This window comes from Vanessa cardui, chromosome 14 (genome assembly GCF_905220365.1).
Source record: "Vanessa cardui chromosome 14, ilVanCard2.1, whole genome shotgun sequence".
Classification (NCBI taxonomy): domain Eukaryota; kingdom Metazoa; phylum Arthropoda; class Insecta; order Lepidoptera; family Nymphalidae; genus Vanessa; species Vanessa cardui.
This window is the reverse complement of record NC_061136.1, coordinates 4,584,960-4,611,150: the sequence shown is the minus strand read 5'-3', so window position 1 is coordinate 4,611,150 and position 26,191 is coordinate 4,584,960. Positions and strand designations below refer to the sequence as shown.

Sequence of the window (26,191 nt, the reverse complement as noted above, 5' to 3'; positions counted from 1 at the left end):
GTTCAATTATGTTTTTGAATTCTAATAATTTTATTTACAAATTTTGTATATATCATTATTAATTTTTATTGTTAACAAACATAGTTCACTAATGACATTTAATAATTATTTAATAGAACTTCGATGACTGCCAAAAAGTCATTCGAAATTCAAAACAAAATATGAGTCACAGTACCTGATAATGGAATTCCGATCGTGTCCCGGCAGCCATTAACAAATGTTCCATACAAATTGATAAGAATTCCCTTATGTTAGTCCATCATTACCACTCGTATGAATAATACGTCAACAACTGCCGTGATAGAATAAACACGTTAACAGTCGATATTTTTTTTTATTCCTATTCCTGAGCTCATTGGAATATTTCTTTTGATTAAAATCGGCAAAGGCGTTACAATAGACTGCCTAATAATTTAAAAAAGATGAGTCGCGCTTTTTTCTTTATAATTGTGCTCGTGGTGATCAGTTTGGTGAATGGAAGAATTTTTGACAAACGAAAATGCCCAGAAGTGAGAGCTGTGCCGCATTTTGATCTATCTCAGGTAATATAATATATACATTAAACATCAGTTTAAAGAACTTTATTCTCATTACGACAACGTCATTTACATGAGAACTTATTTCTAACTTATAAATATAACAATTCGTTCGGATCAGCAAAACAGATGAGATAACAGTTTCAATTAATTATTTTAACAGAGAATCGTTATACAGAATATGGTTATAAAGTCGAGATTTAAAAATAGAAAAATTTGTTAGAGTTTTTACTTGTTTAGGTAAATTGTTATAAAGTTTTGCTCCCTCAAAAATAATCATCTTTTTTCCACTCTTAGTTCTAGTTTTAGGCAGTATTAGATGGCTAGCACGTCTAGTTGCATATTTGTGTAATTGACCTTTGCTTTCGAAAGATATTTCTGTGTGTATTTTTTTGTCTAAGATTTTACGTATAAGAACACAAGTAGTGTAGTTGTATAATTGCTTAATATTCATTAATTTGGTTTCTTTATAAACTTTATCTGAAGGTGTTAAATAAGGGTAATGAAAAAGTAATTTAATTATTTTATTTTGAGCAATTTGAAGCTGGGCTATATTGCTTTTTGATGCCACACCCCATATTTCGATGAGATACAAAAGATGTGGTTTCACTAAATTATTATAAATCATTAAGCGAACTCGACGAGGTAAACATCGAACCGTTGATCTCAATGAACCGATTAGGCTAGAGAGTTTGTTTGTAATATGTTCTATATGTGTATTCCATGTTAAATATGTATCAAGTCTTAATCCTAGATATTTTTCTTGCTTTTTCTCTTGCAAAGGTATATTATTTATTGTAAGAGGTGTATGAAGCTGTATTTTTTTATTTTTCGCTTTGAAGATCATATAGCATGTTTTATTAATATTAATAGTGAGCAGATTTGATTGGAACCACATATAAAGATTATTGAGATCTGCTTGCGCTTGACGTATAATATCATTAATTGAGGATCCGAAATAAAACAAGCATGTGTCATCAGCATAAAGAGTGAGTTCACCATGCAAGTCCAATTGATGAATATTATTAATGTATATTAAAAAGAGCAAAGGTCCTAAAATTGAGCCTTGGGGCACTCCATAGTTAATAATTGCAGGTTTACTTTGGTACTTATTAATTTTAACAATTTGATGTCGATTAGTGAGGTAAGATCGAAACATATTCAAGGCATTGCCAGTGACACCAATACATTCGAGTTTTTCTAAGAGAATTGAATGACTAACGGTGTCAAAGGCTTTTTTTAGGTCGATAAATATTCCAAGAACTATATTTTTGTTATCTATACTACATCTTATTTTAGTCGTTAAGTCAATTGTGGCCGAAAGTGTATTCGATCTGGGTCTAAATCCGTATTGTTTATTGTACAAAAAATCAATTGAATCTAAATAATTTAATAACCTTGTATATAAAATTTTTTCAAGGATCTTGGACATCACTGGCAATACCGAGATTGGACGATAATTACTTGGGTCAGTCTTTATACCTGACTTATAAATTGGGCTAACTTTAGCGATTTTAAGAATATCGGGAAAGTTACCCTCCAACAGTAATATGTTAAAGCATGAATTTAAACTAGAAATAATTAAGTTCTTAATTCGTTTAATAGTTTTCGTGTTAATTTCATCAATACCAACGCTAGAATTTGAATCGAGATTTTGTATAATTTTGTTGATTTCATCTACACTACAAGGTTCTAAAAAAGATAGTTTATTAGTATGGTTTATACGAGGTAAAGTCTGTGTTTTATTGTTTTGTAGTTTTAGAGGAATATCATTCGCAAGAGTTGACCCTATAGTAGAAAAAAAGTCATTAAATGTGTCACAAACTTCTGTTGGATCTGTTATACTTACTGTGTTAACTATAAGTTTTGGGGGAGCAGAACTTTGTTCTTTTGTTTTATTACTTGCTAAGTCGTTAATTAATGTCCACATTTTTTTAGGCTTCCTTTGACACTTTTCAAATTCCTTACTGTAATACATTTCCTTAGCTGCTTTTATATTGCTTGCGGTTTTATCTCTTGCCATTATAAAATTAGTTTTTAAAGCATCATCTTTTGTGTTGTTTTTGAGTTTCATCCATAGTTCATTTTTATTGTATATATCATGCATAATTTCATTATTTATCCAATCTTCCTTTGGGAGGTTAAGAGTTTTAGTTTTAGTTATCTTGCTTGCGATGACATGTGAAGTTACTAGTTGGTAAAATATACTAAAACTTTCAGTGGGGATATTTATGTCTTTTTTTAGAGAATTTTCCAATTTATCGTAGTCTACAGCTTCATAATTAATACGTTTTTTGGGTGGTGGATTGTATTTTTTTATTTCAAGATAGATTTGCTTATGATCTGATATATCTGAATCCAGTAAAGCCATATGAAAATTATTTGTTCTAAGATTTGTTGATACATGGTCTATTATCGATTTTGTGTTTGCCGTTTCCCTAGTACAGAAACGTTCATCTATATCATTAAGTATTTGATGGTCACACTCTTGTAAAAGTTTTTTGTACGATTTAGCTTTTCTGTTTATATTAAGAAGGTCAATATTGAAATCACCAATTACTATTGCTCTTTTTCGTTGTTGTAATTGAAAATAATAATCATCCAAAAAGGAGTTAAAATTTGTGTCACCAGGATTGTAAATAACTCCTATTTCCAGAGAGTATTTTTCAAGTAAAATCCACAAATAATTATTGCCGTTTATGTATGATGATTCCGTTTGTCTATGATTTAAGTCATTGTGTACATAGGCTGATACACCACCCCCAATTTTGTCAGATCTATAGTTGTAATAGTGCGTGTAATTGGGAAGTTTTAATAGTATGGCTTGTTCCTCGGATTTAATCCATGTCTCCGTAAGTAGAATGATGTGTACCTTAGAGGGTATAGACTGAATTATACATCTTAACTCATCCATTTTACCAGGTTTGCATAAGCTTCTAATATTTACGTAAAATAGATTTAATCTTGATTTATCTGTGTGTAGGCTTCGATAATTGTTAGGTATTTGATATGTGACATTTTCAATAGATCCCTTAAATATGGATGAGATTTGAGTTACTGTGGGTTTTTTGATGTAGAAATTATTTTAGGCATACCTTTGTAATATTTTATAATTAGATTTTCTTCACCTTTCTGTTTTCGACGCTCGAGTTCTTCTGTTAATTCACTCAAAAATTTTTGTTGAGCGGGTGTTTGATCGGAGAATACTTTAATTTCTTTGTTAGGTATTTTATTTTTATTCTTCAAGATTTCTATAGCTGTATCACGACTGTTAAAACAAACCTTCAATCTCCGATTTTTATTTGGAATATATTTTCCAATACGAAAAATTTTAGTAATCAATTTTGGATAATCACTATTTATATTTGTAAGAAGATTGTTGACGGCTGATTCGTCCAAGGACTGTCGTTTACTCCAGTCACCAGAAGTCTGTTCCGGTAAACCTACTAAAATGATATTTTTTTCTCTCAAATTGCGTTCTTGTAATTCTCGAATAATTTTTTCATTATTATATAAATTCGCTGAAGAGGAAGCCGTTATTGACGTCATATTTTTAAGATGAGAAATTTCGGATTCTTGAGCTTTCATAGTTGCTTCATTACTAAGTATCTTACTTTCAAGTTCCGAAAGTTTATGGTTAATCTGATTTTGTTCAAATGATATATTAGTAGTTGAAGTTTTAATTTCTTCAATTTGACTTTTTATATCTGATATATTTTGTTCATGACAGTCAATAAATTTTTGCAAAAGTGCACTAATACTTGACATTTCCTTGCGTAGCTCGTGCATCTCATATTTACATTCGCAATCCGGTTGTTTACGCTTACGCTGTGTAATATTATTAGGATCGAATGCATCAACATTGAGTTTCGCTAAGTCTGGTTGGGAGCCACCTCCAGTTAGTAGACATGACGATATTCGTGACGTACTCGCTCCTTTGTCTGTATGCATCATCGGTACAGTAGATAAGCCGAATAGGAACTCACACTTGGCTAATTAGGTGAGATGAAAAATGCAACGCTCTCTTTTACCCGAGGTGTGCGGGGTGCTGCGCTTGCGATGCTTTTGTTTAAGAGCACAAAACTCAGGATTAAACAGTCTTTAGTCGAAAGGCACTTTTAATTAAAATTGAGATTTATTCACTGGGCTTATGAGTTACTATTGAATATCGGAAAATTAAAAATTTAAATAAAAATGTAACACACGTCTACACTGTTTGCTGGTCGAACGGAACTTTTTCAACGGAACATTTCTATTAAAAAGAACTTTGATACTCAAACCATATTTTATTAACGTGTGTTAAAGCATAACATTAACAGTTTCTCACTAAGTACGTTTGGAACGAAGAGACAAAAGTATTTTTTCGTTTACTGTATTACAGAAAAATAAAGAATATAAGTAATTGTAAGCTTTTATTAATAGGTACTTAACGGCCATCGTAAATACGCTCAAGGCATACAAAAAAGTATTTCCATGTTGGTTATTCTAGCATAATTTATTTTTAAAGTATTTAATTGATCTAGAACATTCTAAGCATAAATATTTCATTTTTTTAAACAAGCCGTTGGAAATCAGTTTTTGTGTAGGCGCCGGACGTGTGATTGATAACGACTTTTTGTTACGCACTATGCTTAAATTGTATGACAATGTTATATATTATGTTAAGTAAACGAGTATACAACAACAACAACAACAGCCTGTAAATTCCCACTGCTGGGCTAAAGGCCTCCTCTCCCTTTGAGGAAAAGGTTTGAAACATATTCCACCACGCTGTTTCAATGCGGGTTGGTGGAATACACATGTGGCAGAATTTCTATGAAATTTGTCACATGCAGGTTTCCTCCCGATGTTTTCCTTCACCGCTGAGTACGAGATGAATTATAAAGACAAATAAAGCACATGAATCAGCGGTGCTTGCTTGGGTTTGAACCCGCAATCATCGGTTAAGATGCACGCGTTCTAACCACTGGGCCATCTCGACTCTTAAACGAGTATACGCTTGAAATATATATAATGATGGGATAGATTTTTTACAACTGATATATATTTTTTTATGGAATAGGTTGGCGGACGAGCATATGGGCCACCTGATGCTAAGTGGTCACCATCACCCATAGACAATGACGCTGTAAGAAATATTAACTATTCCTTACATCGTCTATGCGCCACCAACCTTAGGAACTAAGATGTCTATGTTCCTTGTGTCTGTAGTTACACTGGCTCACTCAACTTTAAAACCGGAACACAACAATACTGCGTACTGTTGTTTAGCGGTAGAATATCTGATGAGTGGGTGGTACCTACTCAGGCAGGCTTGCACAAAGCCCTACCACCAAGAAAATATATGTTATACAAACATTCCAAAAATTTAATTTATTATTAATAGAAGATTTTTTTTATGTAAAAATGCATAATATATAGCTCTCTATCCCAAGTTATATTTATATAAATAACCGAAAAAAACAATTAAATCCGCTGATACAGAGTAATGAATGGTTTAAGAAAATGTTTGATTTTAACCAATTTATTTACAATACATCAGTTGGTACTGATTAGGTCTGTTTTTAGCCATCATTCGATATTTGAATATATTTAAATAATAATGGATATTTTTAAGGTGTCTGTTTCCAATATAATTTATTTATAACAATAATGTTGCTGTCTTTATGCTTCTTATTTTTTGATAAATTCGTAGTCTTATTTTGTTAGAGAAAATAGTGTCAACTACATATTAAGAAATGTTAAACTTTTTCTTGAATGTTTTTAATTAGGAAATAATGACATCACTCAACACATAACTCATATTATTAAATAGCCATTTTTAATTTGCTAAATATATTAAAAAAATGAGTAGGTACGAAATGCTCATTTCTCCTTTATAATGCGTGAAAATTTTATTTGCTTCGCATTTAAATTGCAATTAATTATGTTAAAACCCGATAGGCTCCATTAAAAATCTAGAATGATGTTCGAACTTTTAAATTACGAAACATCTTCTAATGAAACATCAGTGGAATTCCTTAATGAAATATTAAAAACCGTTCATTTTATGACAAGAGAAAATGAAATTACCTATATCATTCAATAAAAAGGATATTTTAGAACTAAATAAGTCTAAAATAAGCATTGATATTTATCATCAAAATAGTTCGTGTTTTAGTAAACATCGATTATAAAATTAAACGTATGTCTTTTCATATCATATAATATAAGATAAACTTAAGATGCAACAATGTTTTTGAAAATAACTCTGAAAAACAACAAAAGCAAACCATAGACCTGATAAATATTAAAGGTTTTTTCTCTCTGACCGAAATCATACCGGTAAGAACTTACAATGCATTCTGGCGTGTAAGTGGTAAGCGTTACCAGATAAACTAAAATCTAAAAACCTTTTTAACTTAAATGAGCCTTTTTTTCCTCGGTAATCGTTACTAGATAAACTTAAAACCTTAAATTTCCAACACATATTTCAGACATATTTCCTCTTCGTTACAAAAAAAACTTACAATAATTAAAAATTAAAAGTACCTTCCGATTTCTTTGTTATTAACCTATTTTCGCGTTTAAAGATTTTGAAAATTAGAAATGAATATCAAATAACACAATCGTAAGGTTTCGCCTTATTTTTGCTAAATATTTTTTGGATATTTTTTTACATTATCGTTAAAATATGTCACCTAATAAATCACTGTGGGGGGAGAAAAACGGGCCTATGACACTTTTGTCCGCAAGTTGGCAAGGAGTGTACGGTTTCCGAGGCATATTTATCGCTAACGACTAAACGAGCAAGGTCAACGACATAAATGAAATAAAAATGAATTTGATTCAAGTAAACTTCACAATAAAGCGTTTTTTCATTCGTCGATATTTAAATAATACTACCGTTTCGGAAAGCAGCCTCCAGCAAGAAACTTGCATAGTTTCTCTTTTCAAATAAACAGAATTACAATGCTGTTTTTTAAAATATTTGTTTTTATGTGATGGAACCCGAATAATAAGATTAATTTATTAATTTAGTAGTAATAATTTTTTTTAATTCGGTAAATGGTAAATTGATTATAATTCTCGGTATCCTAATCATATATGCGTATACCCCAAAAATGTTCTCTGTATATACATCTTAAGTCATCCAGATATACATAGATAAAATAGAGAAGATAGTCTCTTTATTGCATTATTCCTTCCCTTCTGCGTTATTCATTGACGTGCGTTAGTGAGAGTGTTGACGCAAACAAGATGTTGTAGTGTGCGTGACAGATGAGATTACATAATTATTATTTATATGATAATTAAGCGTAGAGGCCTCTTCATTCTATCCTCGAACGATTAACGCTTAAATAGACTTATAAATGACATTCCGTGTTGTTATGTTAAATGAAACATTATCTTTTGCAATAGTGGTTATAAATCATCACATATCACATCAAATCTCATCATCAGCCCGTTTTTGTCCACTGCTGGACATAGGCCTCTCCAAGTGCACGCCACTGTGGTCTTTCTACGGCTACTCGCATTCATATAAATATTGAAATTAATTCCAGAACCTTCTCCAATTTAATCAGTTCACTCTTTTCTTTTTTTTTCAAATTGATGATAGCTTTTAGCATATGGCTAGATTTTCTTAGAGGCCTCGCCTCCCCATTATATGGCATAGAGTGAGAGTGGCCATAATTCTTAATGATTAATTGTGAAATGGCTAATATATTATGGACCACTTCGAGATAACCGTTAGATTGACATAGGTATTTTAAAATTTATGCATATCAAAATTAGAAATTATTTTTCACAGTTTGAGTGCAAAAAATACCTCGCTACGATTAATCTTACTCTACTTATAAGTATAATCTTATAATTGCAATACATTTTTTTACATTTTCGTGACGTGATATTTACTCTACTTTATAAAATATATGATGAAATGAAACAGATATTATTGTAAGTATACATTTTGATGGTCGTGCATCCATTAAATGAAATACCTAAAGATAAGTATATAGATTTTATAATTATTGATAAACGAATATATAATAATATTTTTGCACAGAATTCATGTCAACTTTGAACGATATTTAACTAGACTGCAAACATACAAAGTAATCGTAATCAACGTTATGGTAAATTATAGCCTTACTTTGCTAAGAAGTCCATGTAGATAATAAAAGTATGTCACTATAGATGGCGTTGATTTGCTTTTTTGTGTTTCTAAATCACGCTGTCTAGATTTTTACGAATAGTATACAGTCTTATCTACATATTTCTTAAATCTACACTTGTAATAAATCTGTAGGGAGGTCAATTCTGAACATGGAATATATTTCCAAAATAACTATCAGATGTTAAAAAGGGGTCGATATTGATGGCAAAAATGCAATCAGTAAAATTTTTGTCTGTCTGTCTGTCTGTCCGTATAACCGTTATAGGAACAAAAACTACTCGACGGATTTTAACGAAACTTGATACAATTATATTTCATACTCCTGAGCTGGTTATAGTATACTTTTCATCACGCTACAGTCAATAGGAGCAGAACAGTGAAGGGAAATGTCGGAAAAACAGGAGAAGTTACTCCATATTTTAAGCTTCCGTCGCGTGTACAACCTTAATGGTTAAAGCTACATAGAAATTGTGTATTACGGAAATATTCTCCTTGAAATTACATAAAAAAAATCCCATGACAGCCTTTGTCTATCTTCTTTGGTTGACTCGCATGTTTTTTTCTCTTTATTTGTTTCTTTATTATTTGTAGGTACATTGTTAATGATCAGTAATTAATTACAAAAGGAAAAATTAAAAATTTATTTTCCTGCGACTAATGCCCAGCAAAGCGGGTAGGTATAGCTAGTCAAGTAATAATAGCCTGATGATGAGATGTATCACCTCGAATGTTATAATATTAAGTGTCTAGTGATAAGTCGATGGTGTAACTTTTTACAATAAACAATAAATAAATAAATATGTTTAATCAAAGAATATATTTGATTAAAATATGGTTTCTCGATGGTTTTCTGGGAAATTGCGAAATGTATCTTCGTTGTGGACCAAACTAGAAGTCAAAAAAATGGAGTCTAGTACTCGCCTCCATGAAATGAGTTATTGATTATTCCAGGGCCAATAGTAATAATATTAACGGAATAAAGAACATGATTAAATTTCTAGAAGCTTAATGAACTGTAGAATATACTCTTTACTTCACCAAGTGTTCCTAAATAATAAATTCATTACTACAAAGATGCCTATTAAGCAGAAATGAGTCACTTTATTAAAAAAATATTTGGTGTTCTACTAAATAAATAAGTCAAATGTCAAAGTATGCTTGTATTGAAAGAAGCTCTGTAAAAATTCGCAGGATCAATCCTGATCCTTGGGCTACTATCGTCTCCTAACACAAGTGATAAATTTAAAAGGAGGGGTAAATAGGAATATTAATAAGACCTTATAACTTATTCTTTTAAAAAATAAGAGATCTCACTCCACTAATTGGGTGCATTTCGTTGATCAAACATTCCACGAGTTTGCGATTATTCTTTGCCGAACATTGCACATAACAATCACAATTATAATAAGTTTTCACTAAGTTCCGTCGTCTAGCGGACCAATATCAACCGTGCATAAAACAAACGACGATCGAGATATTCAGCATTCCGTGACAACTAACCACAAATTATAACAGATGGAAATCGTGTAACATGCAGTGCCGCCGACTAACAAGTAAATATATTATATTGACGAAAATTGAAGATTTGTGCTCCTGTAGTAATTAGGCTCTAACAACAAGAAAAAACCTTAAAACTAAAGGAAAAATTGTTACATTCCTGTTAAAGAGCGGTTCTACGGTTGTATAAGAACAACAAATGAAAGACGTAAACAAAACACAAAATCTGACATTCGTTTCGATATACCAAATTTTTTTTTTTTACTTAACGCGTAGTTTCCCAGGAAACTCACTAGCCCATACTTACATAAATTCAATCTTTCGAACAATTTTATCGCAACAATTCGATGTCAATTGTTTATTTGGCATTTGTCATTTGCGGTTGGAATAAACTGTTAAAGGTAAGTCAAGCGGATCCGAGAGTAAGAGGTGAAGGAGATGTGTAGGTAATCAGCCAGCATACTGTCCTGGACAAAATTTTGGTGACATGATTAATGTGTTATACGATAGGTTTTGATATTATTTATTTATTAACATTGATATATAATGGAGTTGCTCGCGTCCGTGGGAGCAACCTTTTACCCCACACGTGTCCTCCCGGTGGTGCTAAAGGAGCAATAACGCCGAGCATAGGGCGTCGGTAAATAACTTGACACCCTTAATCAAAGAACGGCGTCAGTCGCCGTGAAGTCTAAATAACCTCAAAAAACGGACGGAAAGGAATGGGACAATACCGTTACTTATATCATCATCATCATTATCATCAGCCTGATCTTGCCCATTGCTAGACATAGACCTCTCCAAGTGCACGCCACTGTGGTCTTTCTCCGGTTACTCGCATCCAGCTCCTGCCTGCCGCCTTACGTAAATCGTCACTCCGCCGTCCCTGAGGATGTCCTACACTACGATTGCCGAGACGCGGTCTTCACTCTAGGTTACTAATATATCCCAAGAAAACTACCATGCAAAGTAACGTTTCGATATCCCACCCTAGAAAATAATGTCAAAGTGAGAACCCGCACCGCTAATATTAAACAGTATAACGGCACAGTTTAGCATTAGCATAGTTAGATTACTGGTTCAGCTAATTTATATTTAACGACATGTTTATATAAATGCATAGCAAAGATAAGTTATGTTGGAATATCTTGGTAAATATTAACCGGATATATTCGTATAATTTTTCAAAGAAAATTTTCTTTATTTATCTAAAAACTAAAATGTATAATTAGTATTATTTGACTAGTTACTCGTCCGGGCTTCACACGGGTGGACCTTTTAATTATATTTTTTTAATTCTTCTGTTCTGACCTATTTTAGAACTGTCATTATATTTTAACCTTAATATATTGTGTATCTAAAAAGCAGTAGTTTTATCGCGAAAATACAAACTGATAGACTCTGTCGGGGGGTTTGTTTTATAATATTTGGTTATAGTATGACACAACTTAGATGTCGCATCGGCAAAATTCGTAAAACCGATCACATCCGAATTGAGTACACTATCCCAAATTATCAATATTTATTTGTCATGCGAATATGATCTTTACACAAATTGTCAATTTGACACGTCGATTTACAGGCACTTGCTTTCTCTGACGCGTGAATCTATAGCGACGAATAGCGTCGAATGGCGCGATATGGAGCTATTTCTATTGGTTGTGTAAATCGGCAGTAATCGGTTTTATTTTCATTCCATTGCATTTTCCGATGCTACATCTAATTTGTGTCATACTATACATATCTATTTTCCAAATATGTGACAACATTGATTTTGATTTGATATCAAAATACTATTATTTAATTAAATAATATTAGCAGTTATTATCCGTATAAATGCATGTATGATCAAAACTTTCATACCGTGTTCATCAAGTTTGTTATTTATTGCCAGTAAGTATTACTCGTACCACGCCGTTTTTTCTTATGCGTTTATTCAAATATCTTTTAATATATCCGCTCCAATGGTCTAAATGTAATAATTTATAACGCAATTTTAGTAACGGAAAATGCTTTAATTAGTTTATTAATTATGATTGACTAGAATTAATTTAATGTTATAAAAATGGAGTTCAAGCTTCCTTTCCTCTTTTCCTTTTTATTTTTAGATCTTAAACGTGATTTCTGTAACAGTAACACAGATATCAATATATAATACAAATGTTTTTAAATCTTTACTAATACATATTCTGAAAGAGATGGCTTATTATCCATAAGTCCACCCATTGTACCGCAATTGAAATCAACATTTTTTTTTTGTTTTTGATAATTAGTTAATTACTATTTTTGTTTTATTTTTATCTTATTTATTGTGTTTGGTGATAAGATTTCTTTAATTTTGTATGTGGTGTAGATACAATAAAGTGTATTTCATTCATTAATTATTCATTCATATTATAAATGTGAAAGTTATTATCTCTGTTTGCTGTTTCTATTTCTGGATTTGATGTTTTTTTTATATGAAATAATTTAAAATTAAATTTTTTTTTAAGTTATATTTCAATACGATTTGATTCGATAACCGAAATGCGAGCGAAGCTTTTGTTATGTGATGGTAGGTTAATTTTTCGTGTCTTTGCATCAGCAGTAAATCTTTTAACATAATATACCAGTGCTGACAGGAATATAATGGCGTCCAAAGGTGACATTATTTTTTTAACACAATAACACTCCTTGAAGTACCTAAAAAGTTTGCAAAAGAAATCAAATCTACGACATTTCAATAAATTATTCTCATAAACATTTTTTATAAGCCACCCAAAGAAATTACAATTATTACTAAAAAATATTGTTTACGAGATTTTTGGGATATACAAATTGACACATCCTAAGTTGCGGGAACATTTAGTTATTATCGTGTAATGTATTATGCATTTAGCATAATTTGCGCAATCTGTTATAAGTAATATAATCCTTTTATTCGAAAGTGAAATTACTCTCTTTGCAATGTGACTCATTGTAATATGTTAACTGCACACGACAATAACCTTTATCTGTAATGATATAAACGTCATTATTAAACGCAGTTCTCAAAGTACATTTCCAAGCATTGAAGCAGGAGAGGTAGGTAGGTGTAGGTTTGTATAATGTATGCAAATTAATACATAGTCAGCTAACATGCGTAAGGCTTTGATTTAGATTTTTAAATTTTTATATCCTTCTCTTTGTCTTATGGCTAGAACGCTGCCGAATATTATAATTAACCTAAGTTAAGAATTATTTGGATAACGAAAAAATTCGAAACGTCTAAATAAAAAAAAAATACACCCAAAAATGTTTGGCGAACTAAATGTTTCCACGTTTTCAACATTCATTAATCATTTGACCACAGTATTTTGTTTAATATAAACTGAAATACACCTTAGAAGCATTTCAGACATTACAAATGAATATCATAATAAATATTTTGATAAATTTACTACATGCATCAAGTAACACAGTCTGACTGTATATAACGTCGTTGCTCCTGCAACAGTCGCCATGTGTTTTTTATATATTTTTCGATTGTTACACTGTTTTAATCATTATTTCAATACGCACGAACTGTAAAAACAGTTTTTTCATTACTTCTATAGTTTACAAGTTTACAAAAGTAAAATGTCTACATTTTCTTTTATATTTTGTTGACTCATAACTGATTATGAGTCAACAATCCAGCTCTGAGGCATTATTTCCCTTAATTATTATGGGCCCTCAAACTTTTTAAAGATATGATTCCAGACAATTTCCGACTTCGTTCCTGTTTTTTATTGTAAAGTTCAACTTCAAAAATTTTACCTAATAATAAAGTGGTCATGACTGTATTCATTATTTTTTTTATGTTATTAAGTTGAAGCGTGTTTTGACGCCTTAAGCTAATGATAAGCAAAAATTGTGCATTCCGTGATAACTATAAAATATTTTAAGGCGCTTAAAAATATTTCACTTAATTGAATACTTCGAATAATAATAATAATGATCTACAAATACTATGATTTCAGATGCTGGGCGATTGGTACGTAGTGGAATACTATGCTAGCGCTGAAGAAGCGCTTTCTTACAGCTGTATGAGGGCTGTTTTCACGGAAGATGATCATGTTCAAGCTGAAGGTAACATTACAATTTTCTGTAAATTATATCTTTAAGAAGCTGTTTACACCAAATTATTGTAAATTATTTATTATTACTGTAAATATTTCATTCTTAAATTCGATTCCAATATATTTGTGCCCGAAAAGTTTTTGTCATTATTGATGTACTTATACAACAACAACAACAACAGCCTGTAAATTCCCACTGCTGGGCTAAAGGCCTCCTCTCCCTTTGGGGAGAAGGTTTGGAACATATTCCACCACGCTATTCCAATGCGGGTTGGTGGAATACACATGTGGCAGAATTTCTATGAAATTTGTCACATGCAGGTTTCCTCGCGATGTTTTCCTTCACCGCTTATCACGAGATGAATTATAAAGACAAATTAAGCACATTAATCTGCGGTGCTTGCCTGGGTTTGAACCCGCAATCATCGGTTAAGATGCACGCGTTCTAACCACTGGGCCATCTCGACTCACTGTACTGATACAGTCTTCTTCAATATGAATATCTCAATCTTCTTCAACCTAGAACAACACCTACTGGATGAAAGTACTTCGAAATTTAATAAACGATGGATGTAATTTTAACTTAAAGTTATAGTATTTTTTAAAACTTTTCTATAATAAACAATAGATTAAATTAATAGTACCTATTATAATATATAAATAGTAATTATAAAAACTGTGATTATTAAGGTCTGTGCAAGTATTATAATTTGCATGTTTTTCAGACGGTTCCATAGAGTGGACGCCAGGAGTGACGATGAACTTCACTTACCGCTTTGCTGACGACCCTCTCGGTGAAAATCTGCTAGGAAACATCACTTGGAAAGTTGATCTGAACGAACCAGCTCATTGGACTCATTCTGAAATAACTTGTAAGTAGCGCTATGATGTTCTATATATATTTCAACTAGCGACCCACGCCGTTCTCGCATGGGTGCAATGCTGATACTATTATATACAGAATGACTTCAGAAAGTCTACCACCGTGGTCTTTATTGAATACCTTTGTAAGGTATACAATACTGTACTTCGTTATTTTGATCTATCTCGTAGGGTTAAGCATTTGCAACCTAACCAAAAAAAAGTGTTTATTTACGACACCACTTTAGAAACCTATAAAATTATTATTGTCTTCTATATTGTGTATGTATTATTAATTAATTTAGTACCAATTTTCGAAAATTCCAAAATATGACTACCAATGACACCTAATATATAAGAGAAAGATTACCGTTTACGCAAACATTTATTACGCAGCACGTTCCCATTGTTGTGATGTAATTAGCAATTCTATAAACAAATTTGCATATAAGCTTATTCATCCGTCTAAATACTTGTCTAGGATTTAAATTAACCTGTGGAAATAAATTACAAGCTACAAGCGAACACTACCACAGATAAGTAAAAAAATAGATTTTAAAAGAGTTTTCTAAGCAATATTTCTCTTTGATTTTTCGTTTCATCCAAATCTTATTATTTTCTGGTTATCAGCTGGTGAAGCTCTAAGTCCATCTTCATACAATTTAATCATTAGATATTTGTTTGTCATACTATTTATATTTTTGAAGTACAGTTAACAGTCAGTGAGTACGGCCTGAGCCTTCTTGCCTCTTAATTATGGAGACTTAGAGCTTTTTCCACTACTCTTTGCACATTTTAATAGGGCTTTGAACTTGGTAATACGTCGACTGAGTAGGTACCATCCATCATCTATTCTACAGCTATCAGCGGTACTGAGAAGTTTTGAGTTCCGGTCCGAAATATGAGTGGGTCATTAAAAACACAGGTACGAGGGGCATAACTTCTTTGTTCCCAAGGATGGTGGCGCATTACCGATGGAAGGAATGGTTACTATCTCTTTCAACGCCATTGGCTACTGGCTTGGTGGTAGTGACCACTTACTATCAGATGCTCATCCGCCTAGCTAAAAAAAAAAGCGTACAGCATAAGTAGATTTTTTTTTTAATTTAATTTACTACATCCTTAGGCTCCCAGATGCCCGTGCCGTTTTTTACATTTTATATTAAAAATTTTGACGTTTTATATTTTATACTAAACATCAGAAGATCTTCGCTGGAAATCAATCTTGTCGTCTTCTTGGGAGACGTGGCCCACACTGACAATGACAGATTTCTGAACTCTCAGGCGAACAACTTATGTTTCTCACTCCCTAAAATAAGATTTCTCAAAAAAATTGTAATAGTAATTTAGGTAAGAAATGCACGATACGAATATAGTATATGACCGGAATTCGACAATTGAAATCTTTTATGGCAAGGAGTATCGAATTGAATACCGCTTAAAAATTGCTTGCACTAGCTTGTTATGCTTAACACGGTGCAACGTTATAATAAGATTTATTAATTAATTACTTTGTAAGAGAAATTGCATGTTAAAGTTGGGGATATATACTATTTTAATGTTGGTAGTGTAGTGTAACTTAGCAATAAACACGTAAAGATTATTCAATCCGTTTATATATTATGATATTCCAATCCAATAAATGCCACTGCACATCAAATAGTCAATCGGAACTTGTTATTAAAGCATTTAAAAATATTGAATACCAATCATTAAATTAACATTAACACAAAACATTTAAAAATATTTTATATCAATCATTCCTAAACTGGAAAATGAAACTGACTTTAAACAATTAACAATCATAAGTCAATATTGTATTTGTAAAGGTGTGGCCTTACATGAAGGCATTGCCGTGAAGCAAGAAGGATATGATACTTGTTTCTTCATGAGTTTCAGATTACAATGAAATCGATTTCACAATTCGATAATCGGTTCCAATTACCATATGTTATTGAAGGCTTAGACTCGATTGGCATAAATATATTTCCAGATATAAGTGGTTCCACATATAAATATTTTAAATTAACTGATTAAAAGTTTAATTTTTTATGTATTCTATAATAGTGTAGGTCGTTGAATCATTTCTCTTCAATTTATAACTTATAAAGTAGGGATTCCATGTTTTTCAATGTAGTTGTATTATGCACTTAGGTCCTGTGACATAAGTAGGTATAGGAAAAGAAAAAGGATGAAAACAGTTTTAGATACATTTATAATATACTTGTTATCGCACAAAGTTTCACTTGCATTTTTGAGACACCAAAATATGTCTATGTCCTTTCGTACCAACGAAGGACATAGGCATATTTAATCTTACAAAATTAACAGCCTATAAATATCCCACCGCTAGGCTAATGCCCCATGAGGAGAAGTTTTGGGGCATATACCACCACGCCGCTCCAATGCTGGTTGGTGAAATACACATGTTGAAATAAGACATACGCAGGTTTCCCTAACAATGTTTTCTGTGACCACAGACCACGAGATGAATTATAAACAACAATTGAGCACCTGAATATTCGGTGGTGCTTATGTTTGCGGGTTCAAACCCAGGCAGGGTTCTCCTTCGGCTCTCGTTCAAAGTTGCTTAATATCACATTTCATTTAGTTTAGTTCAATGTGACTGAGAAACAACAACAGATACGCAAGTTTACTTTTGAATTTATAATATTAGTATATATACATAATGAGTAATATTATTCTTAAATTATTTTTCTAGATGATGGCATCTACAACACATATGTACTGGACACGGAATACAAAACTTGGATGCTGTTACTCCACTGCGCTGAGCAGCGTGAAGGTGCAAGATATCTCAGCGCGTTCGTGCTCTCCAGGAAGACTACCTTGCCTAAAAATGTTATGGCATATTTGAGGGATAAGTTGCCAAGGTATATTACTAATAATTATCTCATTGATCGTAATAATATCGATATCGTAGATAAATAGGTTTGGAACTATTATAATAAATAGGGGTTACCTATAATAAGTTATTGGATTGTGTCGTATTTCCATATCATCAGACTATGCTTTGCAATAGCTTGTGCAAGCTATCACGCTTAAGAGTAAGATTAGATGATACTATAAATTTTGCTTTTATATATAAAAAAATTACATCCCGCTGAGTCTGTGAGGTCTGAGGTGTTAAATTCCGAACCGGTGGTAGATTTTTGACTATCAATAAGCAAGTGTATATACTTCTATTTTGAGTAAAAATTTTCACATTTTTTTTAAATCACATTTTGGCTATGTTTTCAATTTTCTTATCAGAAATCATTTATTTCAAATACATTATTTTTATTATACCTATTATGTGTTTAATATTTATAGTGTAACATCGACATTGATTATTTGCTTTTTTTCATAATTCGATGAATATTAAAATATTTTAAGATAGAAGTAAAATTTAACAAGACAGCGAACTGTCAAAATAAATTCGTATTATAATTATGCATCGCCCAGATGTGATTAAAAATCCAATTATTATCTGACGAAGGGCTCATAATGAGGATATGATTGATGGATGTAGAATATTCTCGGGAAGTTAATGGTATTAGATTGTATAATAGAAATCCATCATTTAGCATCGGACATTTGTATGTAATATTAGAACTGATGGTATAAAGTGAAGAAAAGAAATGAAAGAATTTTTGAACAAATTTAGGTATTTGCATCATTAACCAATTAGCGTGAATGTTAAAAAGGGCTTAACTAATTTTGGCTCAAATGAGTCTTGTCTTTACCTGTATAAGAACTAAAGCCAATTTAAAACTTCCTTTATTGCTTACAGGGAATTTATGAGACTATTCAAATTACAGTAGATCATTTAGTTTATTGTCATTCAGTTTAATGTCAAACGTATTAATTCAATAACAAAGCTACACTTATTGGTTGATTTTCAAGAAAACATTCCGCTGGTAAAAATATATTATGTAATATGTTTTGTTGTTTTATGAAGTAGGTGCAGTATTTTCTACACTTACTTTTAGCGGCCAAATTATTTAGGATTCGATTTTCAAATTCATTAATTTAACGTCATAAGAAATGGTGTATTCTAATTGCAGTCACCATAGACACTGACAGTCTTTGGGTGATGATGACTATTTATTATCAGATAGTCTATTAGCTCAAGAAACAGCAATACAGAATATATTAATGTACAATCTGCTTGTGGGATCGACGATGTTAGGATTCGACGTAACTTCCCAAACGCTGCCCAACCCAGCTGAATTCTTCTATTCACCTCGTCCTCAAGGTTGTTTCTACCTAATCGCAGAGTCTGCCCGAGGTAGACATATTTTTGAACAACTTCGAGAACGGTACCGTGTAACGTAGTCGGTTCCGGTAGAACATGTTCATTGAACATGACCTTGGTTTTATCCAAGTTCATCCGTAGGCCGATACGCATAGAAGAATCAGCCAGCTCGTTCAGCATTTGTTGTAGGTCCTGCAGCGTTTCTGCCACGATGACGATGTCGTCTGCGAATCTCAAGTGAGAGATGTATTCGCCATTGATGTTAATGCCACGTCCTTTCCAGTTCAGCGTCTTGAACATATCCTCCATTGCATTAGTGAACAATTTGGGGGAAATAACGTCCCCTTGTCTCACTCCTCGATGCAATGGTATGGGATTTGTTTGCTGATTCTGTACTCGGACGGACATGGTGGCAGCTTCGTAGAGACATCTCATCACTTGGATGTATCGCCAATCAACTTGGCAACGCTGCAGGGACTCCAGAACAGCCCAGATTTCAACCGAGTCAAAGGCCTTCTCATAGTCCACGAATGCAAGACACAGGGGCCGATTATACTCATGGGACTTCTGTATAATCTGCCGCACTGTATGGATGTGGTCTATGGTGCCGTATCCGGTCCGAAACCCGGCCTGCTCCGGGGGTTGGAATTCGTCGAATCTTCGCGCAAGACGGTTCGTGATCACTCTTGAAAACAGCTTATAGACATGGCTCAGTAGGGATATGGGACGATAGTTCTTCAGCAGGGTTTTGTCTCCCTTTTTGAAGAACAGGACGACCACACTCCTACTCCACGCCTCCGGAGTTCTCCCTTCGAAGAGGACAGAGTTAAAAAGCGTCTGAAGTTCCCTAAGTACCGGTTTACCTCCCGCTTTTAATAGCTCTGTGGTAACGCCGTCCTCTCCAGGGGCTTTTCCATTTTTAAGCTGTCCAAGAGCAGTCTCGATTTCGCCAATACTGACTTCAGGCAGGTCTTCGGAGAAATGGCGTGTTAATGTAGCTCTAGGATCCTCATTTTCGGGATCAGGTCGAGATGCATGCGATGCGTATAACCGGCCGTAGAAGTCCTCTACTTCCGAAAGTACTGCCGGCTTAGAAGAAGCGACTTCTCCACTTGCTGTGGTCAACTTCGTCAGGTGGCTCCTTCCAAGAGATTGTACGAACACCTTAGACCCCCGATTCTGCTCAATAGCTCTTTTTATTGCAAGAGTATTGGAGCACCGGAGGTCGTGTCGTACGCGCCTGCTGATCTCTTGGTTTAATTGCCGTTTCTCTGACGAAGTGACAGGTGGGTTTTCACGTCGTTTCTTCATGAGCCCCAAAGTCTCTTCCGAAAGGTTCAACTTCCTGCCCTTACGCTGCATGCCACAATATCTCGTGCCTTCTTCCCTGAGAATTCGAACTACATTTTCGAGGTTCTGGTTTACGTCCGTTGTGGTTTCCACGGCAGCGAATCGGTTCTCCAGGACTGACTGGAATGTTTCAGATCCCGCAATGGTTTGGAGCAGCTTTGGTCGGAGCGTGGACTTCATCAGACGGGCGCGCTCGGCCTTAAAATTGATATTCAGAGAGCCTCGGAGGAGTCGGTGATCACTACCGGTATTGAACCTGTTAATCACTGAGACGTCTCTGAATATATGCCTCTTGTCCGTCATTATGAAGTCGATCTCGTTTTTCGTCATAGTGTCGGGGCTTTGCCACGTCCACTTCCTTTGCGGCTGCTTCTTGAAGAAGGAGTTCATCAAGAAGAGCCCCTCCCGTTCGAGGAAGTTGACAAGCATTTGCCCCCTATGATTCCTGCTTCCAAGTCCATGGGGTCCTACTACCGATTCGCTGCAGTTCTGTACTCCCACTTTAGCGTTGAAGTCCCCCATGACAACGTTGTAGTGGGTTTTCGTGGTGAAGTGGAGGGCCCTCGATATGTCATCGAATAATTCTTCCACTTCATCATCCGAGTGTGTCGAGGTCGGTGCGTACGCTTGCACCACCTTGAGGCTGTACCTCTCGGTGAGCTTTATAATGAGGTACGCTACCCTGTTCGACACACTGGAGATTTCCACCACGTTGTCAACTAGGGACTTATTTACCAGAAACCCAACGCCACCTTGGGATTGTTGGTCTCCCTCTCGGAAGTACATTAGGTGGCCTGATTCGAGGGTTACGGTGTCCTCTCCCTCTCTACGGACTTCACATAGCCCTAATATGTGCCACCTAATTTTCCCAAGTTCTACCTCAAGTTGCGCTAGATGCGAGTCAAGCCGTAGCGTGCGTCCGTTGTACGTCGCAAGGGTCAGTCGGTTATGGTGGCCTCCCGTAGCCCGGTGATTCTTAGCACCCCCCGTCCCGCCGTTACCATCGTCGCCACCATGACGAGGAATAGCGGGGCTGCCGGGAACTGGGGGCCGTGGCTTGCGTGTGTGCTGTATGTGGAGGTTGTGCCCATAATCGCCACGCTGGGCAGGCGGGTTGGCGATCGCAGGGCGTAGCTTCTCGCACCGGTGACGCTGCTGCCCGTCACCGGCCTGTGGTATTTAGCTACGCCTATTATGTTGATGGTTATACCGCCATCAGTCGGTCGCCAGAGCCTCGTTTGCTGGTCGGCAGGATGCACCACGGGCAGGTGAGGTTGGCTTGGGGCACTAAGGTGTAGTTTGCGCCCCCTTACATCCCCTTAAGACGAAAGTCTTCAATCAGTGCGTCCTACCCGTCATGACATACGGAGCCGAAACGTGGACACTCACGACAAGGCTGGTCCACCAACTTAAAGTCGCTCAGCGTGCTATGGAAAGGGCTATGCTCGGCGTTTCTTTGAGGGATCGCATCAGAAATGAGGTGATCCGTCAAAGAACCAAAGTCATCGACATAGCCCACCGGATTAGTAAGCTGAAGTGGCAGTGGGCTGGTCATATTTGTCGTAGAACCGACAACCGTTGGGGAAAACGTGTTCTAAAGTGGAGACCGCGTCTCGGCAAACGTAGTGTAGGACGTCCTCAGGCACGGTGGAGTGACGATATACGCAAGGCGGCAGGCAGGAGCTGGATGCGAGTAGCCGGAGAAAGACCACAGTGGCGTGCACTGGGAGAGGCCTATGTCCAACAGTGGACAAAAATAGGCTGTTGATGATGATGATGATGATGATGACAATCTGCTTAGGCTATTGATTAACTTAATTGACGTAATAGGTCATTTCTTGCTTGTAAGAGCCTACTCAAATACAGTATATCGGTTAACATAGTACATCGGTTCTGGGTACGCCATGGGTACGCCACTCTGAGGTCCCGGGTTCGATTCCCGGCCGAGTCGATGTAGATTACCATTAGTTTTCTATGTTGTCTTGGGTCTGGGTGTTTGTGGTACCGTCGTTACTTCTGATTTCCATAACACAAGTGCTTCAACTACTTACATTGGGATCAGATTAATGTATGTGATGTTGTCTCATATTTATTATAAAAAAAAAATAAAGTACATTATTAAATCTAATTGTTATTCTAAATATCAGTAATCACGCAAATCCTACAAACCATTGTAAATACATTTAGTTTTATTTGATGCTTAACTCGACTCCGGCTTGCAAATGGCGAAATGCCAAATTCGGAAGCTGTCGTTTTAATAGCGTTTTATTCACGTAACAAGCGAAATTTATAGACACGAATAATGTATGTTCATTCAAAAAAAATGTAAATTGGTTTCAAATTTCGAACTTAATATTTCAAAAAATTCAAAATGACAATTCAGTAAATGAAATCAAGTATTTAACTAACAATAACATGTACAGGGTCACAAGAAGCTACATTCAGGTAGGTTTATTACGTAAGGGACTCGGCCGGTTTTATTTATTAATGAGGCATGCATAGGCCGTAAAACTGATGCCTTTATCTATTAGTACGTGTTTATCCACGGAATATTATTTTAAAATATTAACCTTCATGTCTTTAAAATAACCATAAGGAATCATTTAAAACATCGTATTGTACACGTATACGCATAAGATGTAACAATGCCTACCTCGTTGGTTTAATGGCTAGGTATAAGGTGGTAGATCCAGAGGTCCTAGGTTCCAACCCCACGTCGAGCTAATAATTTACTATTGGTATATCTATACAATGGAAGTGGTGCTGACTTCAGAAAGCACGTAAATCCGATGGTTCTACGCCGGAATTCTTTGTGGCAGTGTTGATTTAGTCGGCAATCGGATTATGATAGTAAAAAAAGAGAAGCGCCTAGTTTGACAGAATTGTGGGCTATAATATGTCCTACGTTAGTTTACTGGTTTCCCTTGAGTTGAGCCGCCGAGGCTGAAATGAATAAGAAATTAAATCAAAACAATTTTACACAAGTAAACGTAAACTAATTTCGTTTGAATTAACCTTTTGTCAATTAACAAAAGAATATTATTTAAAAACAATATTATAAAATAGTAGCTGAGTGTTTTGGTTTTAATTAATTATTTAGCGAGAATTACCTGCTGGCGATGGTTGACCAGGCAGCCTAACGTGTGCTTGGTGCATTTAACTAAACTAGCTAGCGTTCTTAAATATAAAGAGATTATTTATACTAATAAATGCCTGAGAAAATTGTGTCAGAAATTCGATATAAAATTGCAATATAGACGCAGATACAAACATCAACTGTTTAAATTATAAATGATCATGTTGCGTTTCAGATACGACGTAGATGTCAAATACGTGTTTCCCATCCAGCACGAAGATTGTCAGAACAAACCAGCGAAGTTTGACTACTCGCCCATCCTCGTGGAGGTTGACAGTAAGGCGCCGAAGAGACCCGGCGTCACCTACAAAGTCGCCTTCGGACATTGAATGGAAATGATATTATTTAAATTCCACATTATATTGAAGGCATTTCAACATTAAAATATTTACATACAAAATTGTTATGTTTTATTATCTTCATTATATAGGTATACAGTTTAAGCATGATTTAAAATTAATCACATTTTTTTTTCATTTCAATAATAGATTGTCAAAGCTTTGTGGTTAATAAATTATCCTTAATTTATTATTTATTATAGTTTTTTTTTATTTTATAAGTTAAAAGTCTAAGCCATGGGTTGCAAGTTGTAACTTATTTTAATTTTCAAGGATACATCTCAATCAGTTGTAATTTACTTATAAATTAAATTTACTTACAATTCAATTTTGTTAATAATACGAAACTTCGTAATTTTATTCAGAATACGTACATATTTTTATTCGTGCTTAAAAGTAAAGGTGTAGGTATGTACGAGGCGTTAATTAGTTTCTAATTAATACAAACGGTTGATCAAAAGCGATCTGGCAATTATAAAACTTAATTTCCTTATCATTTAATACAAACCATGCTTTCTCGCGTTTTAGGGTGTCGATTTCTATGTGCTAGGCAAAAAAGTAGCCTGTGTCCTTCCTTGGGAGTTTAAGTTTGCTTCATACCAAATTTTATCAAATTAATTTAATTGGTTTGGTTGTGAAAGAGCGACAGACAGACAAAGATAATTTCACGTTTGCTATATTAGTCTAGATTGAACACCACAATGAGAAAATACCACATATTTACACCCTACATAAAAGTAGCATACAATTTTGGAGAAACTTTTATCATTACTATTACAGTGTAACTACAGGCACAAGGGACATAACATCTTAGTTCCCAAAGTTGGTGGCACATTAACGATGTAAGGAATAGTTAATATTTCTTACAGCGTTATTGTCTATGGGCGATGGTGACCACTTACCATCAGGTGGCCCATATGCTCGTCCGCCAACCTATACCATAAAAAGAAAAAAACATAGCGATCTCGTACCGGCAACCAACGGTATAACGATGACTCAGGTGAGTGTTAAGTCAATGATAGTTAATCGTTGATTGAATGTGGCATAATGAATAGATTATGTTAACATGAGATTTCATTAAACCATAATAGGTACTATTAACAATTAAAGTTTCTTTTCAAAATTGATTTTGAATGTATATCTGAATAAATGCAGAATTTAGATGAGAGAACGAAGGTCCTGGAAATCCTTGGCATGGACCTTGTCCATCAGTGGATCTGCCTGACTTGATGATGATGATGAATGGAATATACCTATATAGCTTATTAATTAGATCCGGTATATTCAATTTATTATCTAAATAACATTCATAATATTGAACCGGCTAGATAAGAAAAAGTAATGGTTTAACAGTGCAGTGTGGATCTATTAAAGGTTATAAATTGATAAATAAGTATAATGAAACATGTCAAGACTCCCGTGCGATGCGAACAGGGAATGCAATAGTGAATGCAATCCCAGTATACCGATCTTGCATATATTTGCGGCTAATCTCGATAAAAAAAATATAGTCTACGCGAACTATGGTCGACCGTCAGATGTTATTTGTGAAGTATTGAAATCAATGGTTATTAAAAGAATTTATATTTTTTGTTCCATTTGGTATTCCAAAAAATCAATATAGATAGAAGAAAATATTTACCGTCGAGGTTTAGGAATCGATCTTACCTTCAACCCGTACCGTTGAAAGGTATATATTACTTATTATATAACTGTTATTGTGATACAAAAATATCAATTTTAATCACCATACAAAAATAGCATCAAGAAGTCCCTTAACATTTAAAACATACAAATATTAATATTATCCTACACAACCTCAGTTGTAGTTGAGTAATTCAAAGAACAGATAGGGCATGTACATTGTTCCACAGTATAATTAGTATGCCGAAGCTGTATGTCTGCCTCTAACACAATAAGTAACCACGAACTTCAGTGTACACGTTCGCGATGACATTCAAACTTGACCGTGTCTAAA

The 26,191-nt window shown here is 34.4% G+C and overlaps 1 protein-coding gene across 1 annotated transcript; it reads left to right on the top strand.

Annotated features, from left to right (window-relative positions):
• Nucleotides 1–239: 239 nt before the first annotated feature.
• On the top strand, nucleotides 240–24,406 carry LOC124535246 (lopap). The gene is made up of 5 exons (XM_047111377.1): nucleotides 240–542; nucleotides 14,172–14,280; nucleotides 14,996–15,142; nucleotides 17,854–18,025; nucleotides 24,051–24,406. The coding sequence occupies exons 1-5, from the start codon at nucleotides 423–425 to the stop codon at nucleotides 24,202–24,204; spliced, it is 702 nt and encodes a 233-aa protein (XP_046967333.1). The 5' UTR covers nucleotides 240–422; the 3' UTR covers nucleotides 24,205–24,406.
• Nucleotides 24,407–26,191: the final 1,785 nt, after the last annotated feature.